Source organism: Nymphalis io, chromosome 22 (genome assembly GCF_905147045.1).
Source record: "Nymphalis io chromosome 22, ilAglIoxx1.1, whole genome shotgun sequence".
NCBI classification, from domain to species: domain Eukaryota; kingdom Metazoa; phylum Arthropoda; class Insecta; order Lepidoptera; family Nymphalidae; genus Nymphalis; species Nymphalis io.
Genome location: NC_065909.1, coordinates 3,301,314 through 3,321,881, shown reverse-complemented (window position 1 = coordinate 3,321,881; position 20,568 = coordinate 3,301,314). Strand labels below are relative to the sequence as shown.

The window sequence follows — 20,568 nt, the reverse complement described above, 5'->3', positions numbered from 1 at the left end:
TGCGTATCAACACCACTATTAAGTCTAGAAAGCTGAATTTTGAAACGTGGGTTTCTTTCATTAGGTAAGGCATCAGAGGGATAACTTAGTACATTAATAAATAAAACCATGCGTCCGTACCTCCACGAGCCACCTCCTCAAGCAGTCGTGGTGCACGGCGGCCACGTCGCCGGTGCAGCGGCACGGCGTGATGAGCGGCTCCGGTCTCGAGCTGTCGTAGCAGATCCAGCAGTCGCGACTCGAGCCGACGCTGCCCACGAGCGAATCGGTTTCCACATTCTGGAAAGTTTTATAATAATAATTATCATTTTTATACTCTTTCAATTTTTAACTTCACATTTTATAATTGAGACTATTAAAATCAATTTTAATGCAGTCCAATCCTGATTCCTTGGTCTATCATCAGTAATACAAAAAAAAAAGTTAATTGTCAAAGTATTTCTTTACATACATTTTATATTAGTTGTTAACAGGTTAGTGCACAAATAACAAAAATACAACGCGACCATCCACACATTCCAATTATAAAGTCATTTCCAATTTCAAATGTTTGAAAATTTCGAAAGACTTCGAGACGTAAAGGATAACACACTCACCGACGTTGAATTATCTTGAATGGACTTCACGGGATTGGAATAAAGATATGTCGCGTAACAAACATTCCAAAGAGCCAAACGCCAATATTGGAACAGCTCCATTATAAATTGCGCCTTTACGCGCCACGAAAGTTGGACAAACTCCACCACATTCTGGGAAGTCATATTGATTTTAACGTTGGCTTGTTTGGACAAATATCCCACAAATCATTTGAACCAACACGAGTGACATAAAACGCAATAGCGAAAACAGATATTGTAAGCACAGATCAAAACCAACGATACAAGAAGCGTAAAAGCTGAAGACACAAATAATCCTCACAATGATAATGAAACATAATATTATTGTATTAAATCGGACGGCATATAATGGTCGTCAACTTTAACCATTATTGTAAGGCTTATTTACAAAGCTTAAAACATGATTAACGATGACAAATCCCTGAAACACAGAACCTTTAAACAAACACCTGTAACATCTGTAAAAACACATTTACGTAAAACCAATACTGCAATCATATATATATATGTCATATATATGTATATATACCGGATAATTGTAAAGACTTTCAGTTTAAAATAAATCTAGAAATTACGAACGGCATAAACACACTAACATAACCTGACCTAAAAGATTATACACTATCAAATTTACTCGATTTACTGTAGACTAGTTTTTGCTCGCGGCTTCGCGCGCTTGTTAATAAAAGCTTAAGTTCTTTTTCGGTGTTCAAGCTTGCTTCTTACTAAATTACATCGAAATCGATTTAGTTGTTTAGCCGTGAAAGGGTGACACACAGACAGTCATAGTTACTTTCACATTCATTTAATATTATTATACGACAGATTACAAGTGACTATATTTATTAATTATAAACTATTGGCCGTTAAGATTTTACAGAGATATAATGTATGAGATTAATTATTCGTCACTAAATTAAAACGACAAAAAGAACAGAAAATTTTACTCTTACTTACAACACCACAGTCTCAAATCTCTAGCCATGAGCAAATAATGACCTAACGAATGAACAACTGTTTACAAATACGTGTAATTGTATCGCGTTCGTTCTAAGATAAGAAAGTTATTAACTTCGCATTTCATTACTTATAATTAACATAAACAAAATTATATATCATTTTGTTAATAACAATATTCCGTATCTTAATTGTTAATGGGATTAAAATTGGTAATGTTTTTAATTCGTCGAGATTACTTACTTCGTAATACGTTAAGACGAAGCATTCGATTTACGATAAAACCCACAAAATTCGATAGTTTATAACCTTTTCGGTTAATTCAACTGAAATTGGCTCGTTCTTTTTTTTTTACTAAGTATATTTTATTGGAGAATTATTTACAGTAAAGTAAGATTCTGTTAATGTCCCACTGCTGGCCTCCTCTCCCTTTTTGAGAAGGTATGGAGCTTATTCCACGACGCTGCTCCAATACAATAACCGACAATCAATTCAGTAGTTACTTCTTACTACTTATTTAATCTTTTCACAAAGTAGTTAACATACTATTTACCATTGCCGTTTTTATTGCAGCTTAAATTTTTTTTTCAACCCTTAAGAAACATAAGGTCGGAATTATAATATTTAAATAACAATTCAAATTTTGTTCTCTGTAATTAAAATATTACTTTAGAGCTTTTTTAATTTAAATAATTTTTTTAATTTAAATAAATTCGGCGGGAAATTCTTGAATATATTGTTTTTTTTTTTTATAGTTTGAGTCAAAGAACTCAATCCAATAACCAATATTCTAGAGACGATAAATTGTGCAAACATAAATCATATAATTTTTTAATTGGTTTAATTCTAAACCGGTGGTATTATTACTGTTGAAATTAATAAAATTGTACATCATGCGACAGCGTGCCCAGTTCGAGTTTAATTATTAATACGATGGCGTTCATATTAGCTGCTATTTGTATAGAATTATGATAACTATCACTGTTTTCGCTTAACTGTCTTCATTCCATACAAATGAACGACGCAATTATTATATACATACTATTGGTATACATAGACCAGATATAATTTGCTAGTATTAAATAATATATTATGATATACAAATATACGATTCATGCTTATTTATTAAATTATTGTTAGTATATTAAAAGACCCTTCTATTGTTTATAGTGAGCTAGTGTGATTTCAATGAGGGACATATTAGATCGCAAGATTAGTATTGACGGTCTAAGGAGTGCCTTCTATCATACATGTGTCTATATAGCGATGGTGGTCCATTCACCATGACGTGGCAGCTTTTATAACGTAAAAAATAAGAGTATTTAATTACCTTGCTATCCGAGGGTAACTTGTGCGCGAGCAGGTCCGATAGTCGAGACTCGTCGAGCTGCCGCGCGAGCAACCGTCGCGGGTTGAGCAACCAGAGCCGCTCGGGCGCCATGCAGTTCCAGAGCACGCAGGGGAACCATAGCGCGACACCGATCTCGGCCAGGCGGAACACCACGTCGTGCCAGTTCCGAGATACGACTGGCACTCTACGGATGGAAACGTACACACATATACAACACCGATTGCCATGAGACTGTCGAGTGCACTAACAGATTGTGACAAATTATCGAGTGTATTATATCGCAGTCATTAATCATTGTATAATAATATAGTAATAGCCCCCCCCCTGCCCTCACCTTATAAATAGATAAAGCATATTGAATATAATTTGTGTCATTTGTTATTGTTGATATGATGAAGTCCTTCCGTACGATATCATTTGGCGACGGAGGTCAATGTCAAGGGTCACGAGCCAACTGCGCGAGATACTTTAGTGCACACGTACGTGTTGACGGGCCGGTTGGCGTGGTTGGTAGATGTTTCACGCCGAAGGTTGTGGGTTCGATTCCCACCCAGGACAGATATTTGTGTGCATGAACATGTCTGTTTGTCCTGAGGTTGGGTGTAATTATCTATATAAGTATGTATTTACAAAAGAAAAGTAGTATATGTAGTATATCAGTTGTCTGGTTTCCATAGCACGAGCTCTGCTTAGCTGGTGTTCAGATGGCCGTGTGTGAATAATGTTCCAGGATCTATTGATTTTGACAATTAAATTCCTGAGTACTGAGAATTTCTAGACAAAATTAAATTATTAAGTAAGTATAGTAATAATATTTAATAAGTAAATATTCAATGAAAATACAAAAGGTTTTACTTATCATTGTTGTGAAAGGGTAAGTAAGGCAATGGTGTGTCTTCTTCTTTCAAATAATATATCAATGATGACAGAAAGAGAGAAAAATCTGTGTTTAACTAAATAATTTTCGTCACTACTAGAATATATTTTATCACAATGCTACTTACTTGGTCTTCCAGAATTCGCTTAGAGTTTCCGAAGCCAGGAAACCAGCGATGAGGATAAGCATCAGCGCCTGGCTGACCAGGCCGACGCGTGACTGATGCAGCTGGGAGTGATTCACTGATCTTGGATCCACGGAGCCGTCGGAATCGGCAAGATCTGTTTGTATACCCTGGACAAAAAGAAACATCGATACATATGTAAATTTATGTATACCTTATTGTACCCCAAAAACACTTAGAACTCATTTTTGGCCCAGTGGTTAGGACATGAGAATACATAGATTACGGGTTTACCCGGGCAAGTGTCTGAATTTGACTCATCGCTGAGTTTTCATGTACTTAGGTCTTAGATGTACAGATATCGCGCTCGGCGGCGAAGGGAAACCTCATGATGTCCTCGTGACCTGCTAGTGTCCGTTAAGTATCTCCCACCAGTTTAAAGCTGCAGAGATAACTGGATCAGCGTCGGGATCAGTTCCAAATACTTTCTTTAAAAGAAGAGGCAGTTACATGCTGTCGCTTTATTTACTTTTATCTAAAGCCTCCTCTCCCTTTTTGAGGAAAATGATTAGAGCTTATTCCACCACGCTGCTCCAATGCGGGTTGGTGGAATACATATGTGGCAGAATTTCAGTGAAATTAGACACATGCAGTTTTCCTCACGATGTTTTCCTTCATCGTCAAACACGAAATGAATTATAATCACAAATTAAGCACATGAAAATTCAGTGGTGCTTGTCCGGGTTTGAACCCACGATCATCGGTTAAGATTCACGCGTTATTACCACTGGGCCATCTCGGCTCGGCCCGTACAATATGTATTTAATAATATTATTATTAATATTACAAATGCGAAAATAACTCTATCTGAAAATTTGTTACCTCATCATTTATTTAATTCCTTAAGTTTGATTGTTATATAGTGTTATATTTACTTTTAATATTATTTTTGTTATGTATTTCTTCTCATCATAATTAATTTAAGTTGAGTGTAATGTAATTATTATATGATAATATTAGCATGTTATCGTAATTTTAATTTTTTTATTTTGTGAATGCGTTCGTGTTTCTTATATCAATACATAAATAAATAAATCATAACTTCAAAGCGAAAAGTGAAAAACTTATATAGGCTTATCATTGGATATTATGAAAGGGTCAAAAATAACTAACCTGTTTAGTAACGAGCGTGTCCTGCACATCATCCCCCTCGGCGGCCGTGGACGGACCAGGTCGAGGCGATATGATAGTGCATACCTTCGTTTCCCTTAGGAATTCTCCTCGAAGCTGGAATTAATTAACGACAATTTTAAATTTATCTATACTAATATTATTTGTTTTTTTTTTTTGTATGTTTGTGTGTCATGAATAAACTCGAAAACTACTATATCGCTTTCAAAAAACCTTTTACCTACAGGAAGCTTCATTATCGGCGAGTAACAAAGGCCGTATTTTAATACTCTTTTTTTTAGAAAAAGAAGTTTTATAGCTTTAGAACAGGACCCGTAACATACCCGGCATATGTATATAGAAATGCATTTAGACAACTCGTAGCGAAAATAAGGAAAACAAGGCGAACAATATTCTTTATGTTTTAGTTAGATACCTTCTTTAGATAGTAAAATTGTTGTGAAAACTTGTTAGTATATCTGCTACGAAACACATTGCCAAAAACATTTCAATGAACTAATTGCTATTTATTAAAAACAATAAGTTAATTTTATGTCTGTACAAAACTAAACCGTAATTTGAGAACATAAGGCTTAGAATTGGATAACATTCGTCTACCATAGACATTAAACTTAACAATGGAGCATTAGTGCGACCTCAAGCTGACCGCATATGGAACAAATAGATATTATACTTGATTGTACCTATAAAGGACACTTTTGTCTGCCAATTATTGTCTATATGACCTTATAATAATTTATAAAGATTAAAATATTTTGTCTTAATTTTTTTTTTATATGTGTATACTTTTTCAAAACAAATTTATTTGTTGAATGTCACAAATTTTAAAATCTCTTTTATAGTCAGAACCGGGGTTTGAATAAAAAATAGATTTTGTGAATCTCAGGGCATGCGGTTATATGCTTGCCACTAGACATACAAGGCGTTATTTTTCCCTACGACTATTTATGATTAGAAAAACAAAATTTTACCTTAAAGTATACTTCAACTCCGTATATGAGGAAGAATATAACCACTATGAATAGAAGCACCGCATAGCAACCGTTGAAGACATGCTGATAGAAACTCTGAAACAAAAAACAAATTAGAATTTAAAACTATTTTAAATCTACAAAGATCAATACATATTTCATTAATGAGAGGAGACCCTCAGGCTAGGTGGAGCGACAGCACGAGAGGGGCCCCTATGCGTAACATCGAAAGGATCCCTCAACCATTCCAATCCTTGCCGAAGACGACCATCTCAGTGGTTAAGAACCCACATAAGGGGTTCTATCAACAAGGGGACCGGGTACACTTTTGAAGGTTTCCACTGCGTGAAAAAAAAAAGGTGGAGTGACGACGTACGAAAAAGTTACAGTGAAAAAGTACTGGTGACAGTTGGAATATAATAAACCTGATCGATTACGCCACTGTGGTCATTCTTAAGGGAAAATCCGAACCCAAAAAAGTCTGAACACAGGACCTCGGGATCTGTGTATAAGCTAGCCACCAGACCAATGGGGCATAATATCGTATTAAACATCAATACTACAAACAATTCAAATACATCACTCGAAGCACAAAATATATTATACATTCCAAACGATTTACATAGAATTATTTATTAAACGAGTACCTATCGAGTCTTAGTCAGTCATAATTTCTTTGTTATCTAATTGAAAACTAAACATATATAACACGTATATATTACATATTTACATTCTACGTAGGAACGTACGCTTGCCAAGTGGTCTTGGGGACGTGGAAAATTAAACAATTGACAACTCCCACACACAATTTACCTGCTGTAGAACTGATGTCATGTAAAACTACTACAGCTGGCTAGAATTATCATTTATAACCGACTTTAAAAAATAGAAAATTCAATGTTTCCATCCTAAATTTATTGCGCGACTTTTTTTTATAGATATTGGACCGATTTTTATATTAGTTAGGAATGTATCTAACTAGTTAAAATATAACAATTGTCTATGGGGTTATCTTAATGTCTTTGATTTGATTCAATATTATTTGACAGTGCTCTGGTAGTTTATTGTTCGGTCGTTGGTCCAGTGGCTGGATACCGTAACAGCCTGTGAATGTCCCACTGCTGGACTAGAGGCCTCCTATCCTCTTTTTGAGGAGAAAGAAGGAAGGAAGAAGTGGCTGGATATAAGGCCGCATATCCCAAGATCCTGGGTTCAAATCCCAGGTCCAGGTAAAAAGTTATTGGGTTTTCTATCGTAATTTCTAAGTAGCAGCCCGCTGTCTGAGAGTTGAAAGTGTGTATACACCCGTGCCTCGGAAAGTACGTAAAGCCATTGGTCCTGCGCCTGAACCTTTTCCGGTCGTGTCGGATTGCCGTCTCATCAGTTATGGGAGTTAGGGAATGGAGAGTGCACCTGTGTTTGCGCACACACTTGTGCACTATAATATGTCGTGCGCTATAATCGCTTGTTACAATTACTAAAATAATTTAATGAAAGAAATTGAACCGTCTATAACGGTCAATAGTTTGCGGCTTCAATTCTGATCCCTTGGGCTATTGTCACCCCCACTCCTAACACGTCTGTACTCTTAATTAGAGAGGTAAGGAATATTAATAATTGTTTAAGGCATTACAAGTCTTCTTTAAAAAAAAAAATTAACCAATAACGTACCACAGTTATATCAGCTCAGAGATCACGACTTTCGTTAATTATAATCATAAGCTGTATTGTCCCCCCCCCCTTAAATAAATAAAGGGAAGGCTTCAAATATGAGAATGAATACTCTGTACTTACTGACTCACCGCACAGTGGAATGTAACAAACAAGGCATTGTTTTAACATGTTGAATATATTGTGAGGCGATACAGCATATAACCATTCATTCGCATATCTCACACTATGGATTCTCGTTATAAAAATATAAATTACTTTCTAGAAAGTACTCCTAGTTTCTCCTCCTGTCTAATATATTTATTGAAAATAATATAATTCTCTTTTTTAATTATTATTCGAAGCGTCAATAGTACAATGGTTCACGGGCCAGCTAGAAAGATAAAGGTCGCAGGTTCTATCCTGATCCCTTGGGCTATCGTCGACCCAACTCCTAACACAAGATGTATGCTTAATTAGAGGGGTAAATAGGAATATCAGTAATTCATTAAAACGGGCTGTTGGTATTATTATTTTTTAATATTAGAGAAAGCTGCACAGAGCATTAGATAGCCAAACCGTCTCCATAAAATGCGTTTCCAATTAATTTGGCATAATATTTTTACTAACAATAGATACAAGAAGAAGTATAAGCAGACAGCTCAGTCACCAATCTAACGCCAACGCCAACTTTTATGGAAATTAATTTAATGATGGGTTAGTTTACAGTCACCAACCGACGTTGAAATGATGGCATTATTGGATGCGCTTCACCACGAGTTAAGATAAATCTATTTTAATCTGCAGGAAACAATACAAGACTCAATTACCGATAGTTGATGTTTCGTAATTACTTCAACATTGTTAAAAATGTTACCTATATGTAAGACGAAAATAAAGACATATAAGTTATGTGTGATTATATGGATGAATTAATTGTTGTGATATCAAAACTAAATATGACAAGATGGCAATACATATGTGAGCGCTATTTGAAGATCCAGTTATACGTCATGACTGCCCCGTTGGTCTAGATGCTTGATGTAAGGCCGCAGACCCGGAGGTCCTGGGTTCAATTCCCAGGTCGAACCAATAAAAAATTATTGGGTTTTTCTGTCAGAAAATACTCAGTAGCAGTCCGGAGTCTGGAAGTGTATACACTCTCGTGCCACGTAAGGCATGTACAGCCGTTGGTACTGCGCCTGAACTCTTTCGGGTCGTGTCGGATTGCCGTCCCATCGGATTATGAGAGTTAGGGAATAGAGTGTGTTTGCGCAAACACTTGTGCACTATAATATCTCCTACGCAGTTGGTTAATCTCTCTTGAGATTGGCCGCCTTGGCCGAAATCGGCCTGGAGGACATTATGTTACGTCGTAGTACTTATAATGTCACTGTTCACTATCATGAAAAATTTCTATTCAAATTACATACAGATAAGCAAAGTTTTCTTATAATTGCATAAAATATATATATTTTTATAATAATACCTTTTTCTCAGCGGATGTATCGGCTATGTTAGTGGTCAGCACCTCCGCCGCCAGCAACGAGTAGCTGATAACGTTGAACGTCACGAACGCTAGGAACGACTTCGAGATGAACCTCGGTCTCTCCCAACGGATGTCGCGGAGATGGAAAACCTGGGGACAGAATAAGTTAATTAGATTTCTTATTCATTAAACATATTGTCACGTCACCAAGGATATATAACACCTTCTAAGAGACTACTCGGAATTTGGGAACCTTTTATAATAGCAAAAGAAACTAACTTGTAGCATTTCCGGTCATGATTTAACACACACACATATATATAAATCGATATGATCTATGTTATCAGATGTTAATTCCTTAATAGTTAGTTTGTAATATATAAAAAAAAAAAAACTTGAAATAATTACATTTTTTATCTCAAATATCACCCCCTACTTGTTTAAACTTGCGACTCTATTTTTGCTGCATTTATAAATTTTCCGTATATATATCAATGTTTTTTCAATATCCGATTTCAATACACATAACAAACAGACTGTAACAACATTTTTTTTTTATAATATTCGCCTGGCTGATTAATATTTATCGTTGAATTAAAAAAAAAATAGGTCAATAATTACATAAAATTTGCATATTATCACACATATATAATCGACCTTTAACGCGTAAGGTATTATTTAAAATACGTTTCGTTAGTAAACACTACCGGTAGTAGTTTCGTGTCCCTGGTGTACACACAGTAGAATAAATAAACCCTGGTGTACACAAGCTAGAATAAAGCCGCACAGCGTCAGCGTTATATATAGTAACAGCCTGTTAATGTCCCACTGCTGGGCTAAGGCCTCCTCTCCCTTTTTGAGGAGAAGGTTTGGAGCTTATTCCACCACGCTGCTCAAATGCGGGTTGGTGGAATACACATGTGGCAGAATTTCGATGAAATTAGACACATGCAGGTTTCCTCACGATGTTTTCCTTCACCGAAAAGCACGAGATGAATTATAACAGAAATTAAGCACATGAAAATTCAGAGGTGCTTGCCCGGGTTTGAAATCACGTTCATCGGTTAAGATTCACGCGTTCTTACCACTGGGCCATCTCGACTCGAGCGTTATATACGTCAATAAAAAAAACTTGTTAACCCAAGCAAATTGGAATCGTAAATAAAATTTTACTACACGAAAATTCTCGAAGTAAATGTAGTTAAAATATAATTATATATTTTTACGTTCTTTTTTGTTTTATATTACTTTGTATATAATAATTTTTAAAATTATTTTATATACAAAGTTATTTTACGTTAACTATTTTAAATTTGCATGCTGTAAGTACCTTAGTTGTTATGTTTAACATAAAAATACGTATAATTTTGTTGATGGTTATATTACTACTATCCCGAAAACGCGGTAAGATATTATAACTTGAAAATATCTAAAAAATAATAGACACCGTATTGTACGTATCTAAGTCTCATTTATAATTAGTAACTAGTGCTTTACCCGCTGCTTCGCTCACCGCTTCAGAATTGCTAATACCAATTTCCGTAGCTCTTTCTTCAAAGATGAAGGATTTTCACACGAACTTTAGGATGCGCTTTATCACTACATTAGGGGTTAAATTTTCAAAAAATCCTTTGGGCTTGTCTAGTGTGCAAAAGGAACCCGTATGCAAATTTTCATGGCACTAGTCCCAGTATTTGAGCTGGGCGTTGATATGTCAGCCGATTATTCTTTTATATATATATACATTACGATCGAATTTCGGCTACTGGCAATTGGCACTGTAAGACTATTGGCACTGTAAGAATTGGCACTGTATAACATCGTCGATGCGCCTGTAGTTACACTGGCACACTCATTCCCCAGACCGGAACACAGCAATACTAAGTAGTGCGAATTTTGAATTGTTTTCTCCTCAAAAAAAGGAGAGGAGGCCTTTAGCCCAGCAGTGGGACATTCACAGGCTGTTACGATACGGTGATGTCGGTCCATAGGACCTGTGACGATTTTAAACCTTTCTATGGCGGTTTTTTCTTTCTAATGCGACGTATTGAATTGAAATAGACTCTTATTTTGTGTGGATTCATTGTGGACTCTTATTTTGTGGGACATTCACGGGCTGTTACTGTTACTACTGGGCTCGCACAAAATGTTGACATCAAGTTAACTAGTAAGTTTGTCACAAAGCATTATATGTGTGATTACGAACAGCTACACATAGGTATAAGCCGAGATGGCCCAGTGGTAAGAACGCGTGAATCTTAACCGATGATCGTGTGTTCAAACCCGGGCAAGCACCACTGAATTTTCATGTGCTTAATTTGTGATTATAATTCATCTCGTGCTTTACGGTAAAGGAAAACATCGTGAGGAAACCTGCATGTGTCTAATTTCACTGAAATTCTGCCACACGTGTATTCCACCAACCCGCATTGGAGCAGCGTGGTGGAATAAGCTCCAAATCTTCTCCTCAAAAAGTGGAGAGGAGGCCTTTAGCCCAGCAGTGGGACATTCACAGGCGTGTTGTTTTTTATTTACTTATTTTAAACAAACAAGACAACGGACTCGACTCGAATCAAATGAAATCAAATTAAAATATAATTTATATACGAGCACTTTTGAATCATCATTATACTATACAATATTAGACATAAAACGATTGAAGTTTTTTTTTTTTTTTAATTATAATCTTTAGGAAGACTGACCAAAGGCCACCTGTGTGTATTGTAAGTGGTGACAAGCACCCATATACATTGGCACTATAAGAAATATTAACCATCAAACTTGAGAAATTAGATGTTATGTCCCATGTGCCTGTAGTTAAACAGACTCATAGTATTGCTATTTGGCGGTAGAATATGTGACGAGTGCTACAGACGGTTAACTTGATTATACGATTCCGGTTAACACGAATATTGATGTTCTGCGATGGAAAAAGTGGAGACTGGGCGATATTCACACCGAAAACGGACAGAAAAAACAGGCAGAAATATCATTCAATTCTACCAAAAATAATTAAAATATACCCATAAAATGAAATTGGAAATAATCTTAAAATGTTAACAACAAATTAACCTATTAATTTCTATACGATTTCATAATTCATAGTTGCGCAAACCGACGACGCAAACAAAAAAAAACACCTAATTCGTTTTAATTATACCATTTTAAATACCTTATAATTACAAGACAGACAAAATGCAGTAGAAACGGTCGATTATATGTCATTTCAGTCTTATCTGTGCGAATTTGCAAAATAACCGTTGTAGAAATAATAATCATCATTTTTTTAAATCGCAGCATAAATACACGATACTAAAATAATTATACATCTAACATATTATTATATGCGAAAGCTTAACAATTATTTTATAATTATTATATAACACGCTTGTTTCATATAAATATATATATCTTTGTAATAACTAATATATATATATTTATCCAACATTTTTTTCTATATATAAGGCTGATGTATTTGTTTAATTGATACATTCATTGTTCAAAAATCTTTATATATATATGCATATATATAATATATATACATATTATTTTATTTATAATTATTTTAATAATAAATATTAAAATAAAAGTTAAGTTGCTATATAAAAATATGAAATAAATAAGGAGGTGTACTGCCTCCTTATTTATTTCATGTCCTTCCCCCAAAGGTTGTCTGGAAGAGATCGGTCTTTTAGCGATAAGAGCGCCTTTTGTACATGAAAAGTTTTAATTTTTTTTTAATGTTTGTGTTTAAAATGGTTCTGTAACTCTTTTGGTGTACAATAAAGCATATTCTATTCTATTCTAGAAACTCTTTTATCCTCTTGCTATAACATCGATAACGTTTTTTTTTTCCATTTAAATAACGTTTAATTCACATAATACCATCGATTAAGGAACAGGTTTACATAGGACAATTTAAAAAGTATTTATGAGTACGTAGTTTAAAAGAGAGATATATACCTATAATTTTAATGCTAAAAGTATATATATATAAGGTAATATGATTGATCATAGATTGGAAGGAAAACACACAGATAAAAATAAATAGAATAACTATAATTACACAAACGCTTTACTGTAGCCACGTAATAAATTTATAGCTTACATTAACAAACATACAAATTCTTATTATATTCAATGTACCATAACACGATTGTAGGATAATATTTGAAAAGAACCGGCGAAAGAAACTTGACGGCTTGTTTTGTTTATTCATCGTTTCTTATTCATCTTTCACGTCTTAATTACTAAATCGATCGTCATGAAATATCGCAAAAACGTTGGCAACCATTCATCATTCATTCATTCATTTATTCATTCATTCATACATTCATTCCTACATTATATCATTCATTCATATATTCATTCCTACATTCATTCATTCGTTCAAGGATTATTTTATATATTGTTAATGTCCCCCCCCTCCTCATACGCGGTCGAAGCCCGGTAGTAGTAGTAGTATTTATAGATATCTAACAATTGTTAGTTCAGTAAAAATATGCTTCATAACAGAACGTACCATTATGTGCTCAGGTTAATAGAGCAATGTTATTTTATCGAATTAATTGTTTTTCAAATAATCCGAATAAATATGAAAATAAGTATTTCTTGGCGGGTTTTCTCGGTCCAATCTACATTCCAGTAGTTTTTATCCTATTAAGGTTTTACTTTTAGTTGGTGTTAAGCCTTTGTGCAATCTCGTCTGGGTAGGTACTCACTCACTCATATATTCAACCGCCAAAAAACATCACTTAATATTGTTGTGTTCCAGTTTGAATGGTGAGTGAGCCTCTACAGGCACGAGGGACATGACATCTTAGTTCCCAAGATTGGTGGCGCATTGATGACATATACATATATATATACACATACACACATATATATATATATATATATACCATCGGGCCGATATGCCCGTCCGCCCTCCATTTTATCTATAAAAAAACAGCTAGAACAGCACGACCAAATGAAAATCGAAAAATGTTTATATAACAATAAATGTTGCAATTATTTAAATCAATGTAAATACAATTTTGTGCCTTATACATGTGACAAATTATCACACGACCTTTGCAGAATTCCTCTTGATGTTTTTAATAATAACTAGTAAGTTTGATATATAAAGGTAACCTCAATTAATACGATAATTTAGGTTCCGAATTCAATATTTATTTTGATAAGGATATCACGTGACCGTCCGACCGTAATTGGGGCCTTGCCCGGTTTTTATATATTATGTGTCAGAAATTCACTCTGCTTTAGTGACTAGGGTGTTCATTTGCAGATCATTAGGTCAGGTTAGGTTTCAATGGACTTTGTGCAAGCTCGTCTGGGTAGGTACCACCCACTCATCAGATATTCTACCGCAAAACAGCAGTACTTGGTGTTGTTGTGTTATGGTTTGAAGGGTGAGTGAGCCAGTGTAATTACAGATACAAGGGACATAACATGTTAAATCCCAAGGTTCAAAAGACCGTCTAAATAATATTTCATTTAATACAAAAAAAACGTTAAATATTTTTGTAATATATTATTATTACTATTTTCCTTAACCTCAAGCGTATATCGCTTTTTATTGGTTCTGCACAAATGTTTTTAATTAAGATAAGCTCATACTCAAACGTCAATAGTGGATTTCATTTATATTCTGCGATAATGCTTAAATCTTGAGGTTTAATAATACTTTTTTCTAATTTTGATGTATATCCGAAGTCGGGAAGCCGAGATAGCCCAGTAGTTAGAACGCGTGAATCTTAACCGATGACCGTGGGTTCAAGCCGGGCAAGCACCACTGAATGTTCATGTGCTTAATTTGTTTTTATAATTCATCTGCTGCTTGAAGGTAAAGAAAAACATCATGACGAAACATGCATGTGTCTAATTTCACTAATATTCTGCCACGTGTGTATTCCATCAACCCGCATAGGAGCAGCATGGTAGAATAAGCTCCAAAACTTCTTCTCAAAAAAGGAGTTACGTTATGTTAAAATATCGGCTCATATAGAGCATTACCACTGAAATATTTTACGATTTATGCAATTTACTTATCCCGTTTAATTAATTACTATTCTAGCAATCTTTGCAATTCTTCAGAAAATCATCGTATTAACATCCCGCCATGGAGCAGTGCGGTGATGTAAGTTTCAAGCCTTCTCCTTAAAGGCCAGAAGGCCTTAGCCCATCTGGCAAACGTCACGTTAATTATAACCATTAATTGTTAGGGTCATTTTAGGTATGGCAACAGGGCGCAGAATACTTCGCCAATATCACGTAGGACGGAGGAGACTCGAAGGAGATTAATCAGTGTGATTTGAATTTGAAGCTAAGGATAAATATAACAATAACACAAACTGAAATATTTAATCCTTGCTACTATTATAAATGCAAAAGTGACTTTGTTTATCTGTTACACCTTAACGTCTTACTACTCAATCGATTATTTAAAATACACGTCGTTAAGAAACAGAAATGGACTTAATATCGACATAACTAGCACCCCCCCTGATCGTTCTAAGCTATATATCATTAAAAAAGAATAATAGACCATGACACTCAATTGGACTATTTACAGCTGAATTTTATTACATTAAATATAATTACATAAGAATGAACAACATGGACAATAATTTTTTTTTCATCCTTTTGCCGTTCACTGCTGGACGAAAGGCAAAGAACGCCAACCATCCCGATCTTGGGTAGTCCGCATCCATCCCGTATCTGCCACCCTTTTTAAATCGTCGGTCCACCTTGCCACCTTGCTGATTAACGAACGAGGCTAAGGCGACCGAAATCGTGGCGGTATAACCACACAAATGCTGAAATCCGAAAATGGAAATCATGATAGCGGGCAGCAGCTCTATTAGTGAAAGATTTCCAGCAACTGTGGTTGCCAACTCGCCTGCCAAGGGTGGTGACTAAGTCTAATACCCCCAAAATAAATATATGGATACATAAACGTCTAAAAAACATTAAAAATTTATGGAACGGACTTTGTATATGTCTTGGATGGAATGAAGTAGGATTATCAATTTAAATATAGATGACATTGACGGTAATAAAGTTCAACAGGCATCGCCAAAACAATGTTAATGGTCAAACAAAAATTTTTCCATCTTTCGTTACAAAAATTTCAACGGAAATGTTCTTGGATGATTTCACTTTTTTTTATGTACATACAATTTCGTTGTATCTTTGCATTCAATTACCGTTTAAAATCTTAAGGTCAATATACTTCAATGCGTGATAAACTCTTCCCTTGTAAGACATACAAATAAAATTTTAGTTGGATAATTAATAAACTCGTTTAAATCGATTTTAATAAAACAATGTTTAAATATGAAAGCAATATGTCTCAATTCATTCAAACAAGTGAATTAGAAATAATAGCAATCATAACACCGTCACTTGTGTAACAATGGAGCCGACATATAGGCTGCCTATCAAGGCCCTTAAAAACCAGATAAAAAAAACACTTACTCGACCGACGATTCGAAATGAAAAGAGATCAGTGTTTTTTATGTTTTACTTAGGCGAACGGGCAACTGGGCCACCTGATGTTAGGTGGTCACCACCTGGTCATAAACAATGGGAATGTAAGAAATTTTAACCACTCGTGACATCGTGACAATAATCATAATTCCATACAGATCACAATTTACGTGGACGCTATCGAATAAGTAAAAAAAAAACTCACCAGGCACACTGCAACCGTACTATCTAAACACTGAACCAACGAGATAGATAAGCACTTATTTGACATTATTACTAATACAGGAAATACGATGTAACATTTTTTAGTCAATCACGGTCGGTTAGTTTTCATGGTCGAATAGACTGTAATTAAGAGTTAAAAACTAGCTGGTTAATTAGAAAAATCGTTAATAGATTTTAAAATAAATTCAACATATTGATTTTTATTTTGTAATTATGAACCCGTAAATGTCCCATTTCGTGGGAAAGGGCTCCTTTCCTCTTACACACCCAAACACCCACACACGCGCACACAAATTCTATCCTCTACAGGAGTTATAGCTCAGTCTCCATGTCAGTTTATAAACGGTGAATCCTTAAATCCACTACACACTTTTACAGGAAGCTACAATTTTAAATACTAACGTGCCGTCTAGTCAAATATTTCCTAACTTAACTCGCAGGCTTTACTCAAGACTTAGCTCAGACCCATGTATAGTTATGTATAGTTTACTTAAAATAAGAAGAACTAAAGCTGGCTCCGATAGTGCGCATATGTGTTCGACATAATGAATTGACAAAAGTTATACGTGGCATTGCATCTTTCATGACAGCTTCATTACTTTTAAAAAAAAGCTCATGGATTAATTTTTGTCAGCGAGTCCATCTTCAAAATAGTGCGTTGAGATCCTGTTGTTGTTTTATTTGTTTATTTTTTATTTAAAATTTTAATTTTTAAATATTTTTGGATAGTTTTTTCATATTGTGTTAATGAAGAAAGCATAGGTCAATAATAATTATTTTTTAATGTATTTTATGTGGACGCGATACTTTGTGAATGTTATGTATGCCACCATTTAATATGTATATGGTTAGTGTTCCTATTAAATAAATAAATAAGAAGAGAAAAATTAACGTGAAAAATATCATATGATTTTGAATAGATGATACATTTACGCATAAAACTAATGATATTTTTATGTATAAAATTAATGTTAATTATAGTAAAAGTAGTATTCTTAATCGAATAAAATAAAGTAAAAAATATAGTAGTATTCTTAATCGAAGCTGGTAACAAATTAGACACGATCGGTTGTTAAGTGTTGTTTTTTTTTTACCATAAAACAGGATGCGAGAGATATATATAACCGGAAAAAAAATTCCGAATTTGCATACGTTATTATTATGTACTAACTATATATTAACATGTACTAATTTGAATGTATAAATTGAATAACTAAATTAAAATGGTTTTTTCACATTATAACGTCCGTAATTTATTATACGAATAAGAAGTTTAGTGGCTTATTTATATGTTTTATTAAGTATGTAGTATCTTATCTAGGTATAAACGAAATTTCTTCTAAACTATAGACTCCCAAACGATTGACTTGAAATTTGTCACAGTTACTCCTTCCTTTTTCCTTATCTACCCGTTGATGCATAAAAGAACATTTATTTTTTCAATTGTTCTTTTGATTACATAAATTATCAAAATTATTTTTACTGTATCGTACGTAGTACAAAGTAAGGTACCTGAGCAACTAATTTTTTTTTTTAAATAAAATTAATTTGCTAAACAAAATTAATTAATATCAAATGTGTCGGCTCCGATTATTCATAGAATCGATCTCTAGTCTAAAGTTATCATGCATAACTCAAACAGTTGTGTTCCGGTTTGAAGGTAAAAATGAGCAAGTGTACTACAGGACAAGGGACATAGCATCTTAGTTCTTAGTTAGTTATTATTATTAAACATGAAAAAAATCATAACAAAAATAACACGTGAGTAGATTGTACATACGTACAAATGACCTTATTATATAACGTATAAATGTGCATACAATATTTACATATTTAAGTCGATTTCGACCTTAGCATTACAATTACGTATTTGATACCGTTCTAACCTTGCCCGAGACTGAAGGCAGTCAAAAGTTGTATTAGATTATATACACGATAATTAAATTGAAATTATGGTATTGTCCGTTAGGCTTTCACGGCGGCATGGAACACTGAACCGATTTCGATGAAGTTTGGTATGAAGCAAGCTTGAGCTCCGAAGAAAGACAAGGCTACTTTTTTATAACAACCCCGCTCAACACCAAAATAACATGCGGCTGAAGCCGTAGGCGAACACTGGTGATTAACTTGTTTATTGACAAGCACACTTCATTTAAAGATAACCGACAAGACAAAATGTACCCATGAACATTTATTTAAAGTTGCTGTTCCGTGTTTTTAGGATTAATTGATTAATTATTTTTCTTTTAATATAAAATAGGTTATGGTATATGGGATATAGGATGGGCAAGTCGGTCAACTAATGGTAAGTCAATCGCCCAGGGAACCTATCAGTGGAAGAAATTCAAACCATCACATGCATCGTCAATGCACCACCGATCTTGGGAATTAAGACGGTATGTCCCTTGTGCCCGTAATTACACTGGCTCACTCACCCTTCAAACCGGAACACAACAATACCAAGTACTGCTGTTTTGCGGTAGAACATCTGATTAGTGGGTGGTACCTTCCCAGGCAAGCTTGCACAAAGCCCTACCATGAGTAAATAACGTTGTGTATACATAGTATTCTTGAAGAGCATCACCGCTATACTTTATATGTAAGCTGATGATTTACAGTCGCTAACATTCGAAGATGTTATGTCTATTCTTAAGTACTACATAAAACATTGTCTGCGAGGCCATAATTGTTTCATCCTTACTTCAATTACGCTTTGTCGCATTGTCACTGACATTGTTTTCGTAACAACATTATAATACTTTGTATAATAATATACCCACATAATTTTTAAAGTTTTCTTAAAATATATAGACTTATTGTCGTAGTACATATTCTTCTTGATTCTCTCCGGTCGTTTCTTTTTATATTTGCCGGGAAGACAAATGACTACTCCAACTGATGGTAAGTGGTAGTAGAGTCCAAACGCGACGACGGCCAGTACAGTCGGGGAGAATGTTCTGCACTAGCCGGCCCCGCCTTGCCATCCCGCAAGATGCCTCTTCACGCCTCGTTTGAAGGTAGTGTGGGTTTGCCGTCCATCGGTTTATAAGAGTGCATCTGTGTTTGCGCACACACTTGTGCACTATATATCCATATGTACTACGCAGTGAGCTAACGTTTTCGTCATCGAAATAAGTCGGGAAGATATTATCATATGTCAGATTTGGTCAGCGCGAACGAACATAATAAATAAACGCCCTTTAATTACTTCTAGTAAACAATTTCTAACAAAACAACCGTGTAATTTTTGATAAGAAAAATATATAGCCATCACGGGTCGAGCGGTAGATGTGATACGTCGAAATTGTTGTTTTAAGAATTTATAGTTAAGACAACCAATAAATAAATACATCAATATTATAATAATAATATAAAGTAACACAGTGTATAAGTATACGCACCATGCGCACACAAGAGAGTTCAGAAGCATGACGGCATAAAAGAGCGTCATGCTGTCAGTCGTAATGGCATACGACTCTTTCGTACTCCCCAAGGCGCGCCAATAAATGTCTCAAGCAAAACCAAACACCTTACGCCGTCACCTAATTTGCCTAAGAACGTGACGGGCCCGAGTTAAGATCAAAGATCGAAAAGGCTCATTGAGCGTACACTATATAATTAGCTA

The 20,568-nt window shown here is 34.8% G+C and overlaps 1 protein-coding gene across 2 annotated transcripts in view; it reads right to left on the bottom strand.

Annotated features, from left to right (window-relative positions):
- Positions 1 to 20,568, bottom strand: part of LOC126777051 (uncharacterized) — a 99,080-nt gene that overhangs the window by 5,819 nt on the left and 72,693 nt on the right. For both annotated transcript variants that reach the window (XM_050499904.1, XM_050499905.1), the window contains exons 5-10: positions 9,228 to 9,377; positions 6,089 to 6,184; positions 5,100 to 5,213; positions 3,930 to 4,096; positions 2,905 to 3,109; positions 121 to 279 (exon numbers count right to left, since the gene is read on the bottom strand). In XM_050499904.1, the coding sequence (XP_050355861.1) occupies positions 121 to 279; positions 2,905 to 3,109; positions 3,930 to 4,096; positions 5,100 to 5,213; positions 6,089 to 6,184; positions 9,228 to 9,377 (891 nt within the window). The remainder of the gene's footprint in view (positions 1 to 120; positions 280 to 2,904; positions 3,110 to 3,929; positions 4,097 to 5,099; positions 5,214 to 6,088; positions 6,185 to 9,227; positions 9,378 to 20,568) is intronic.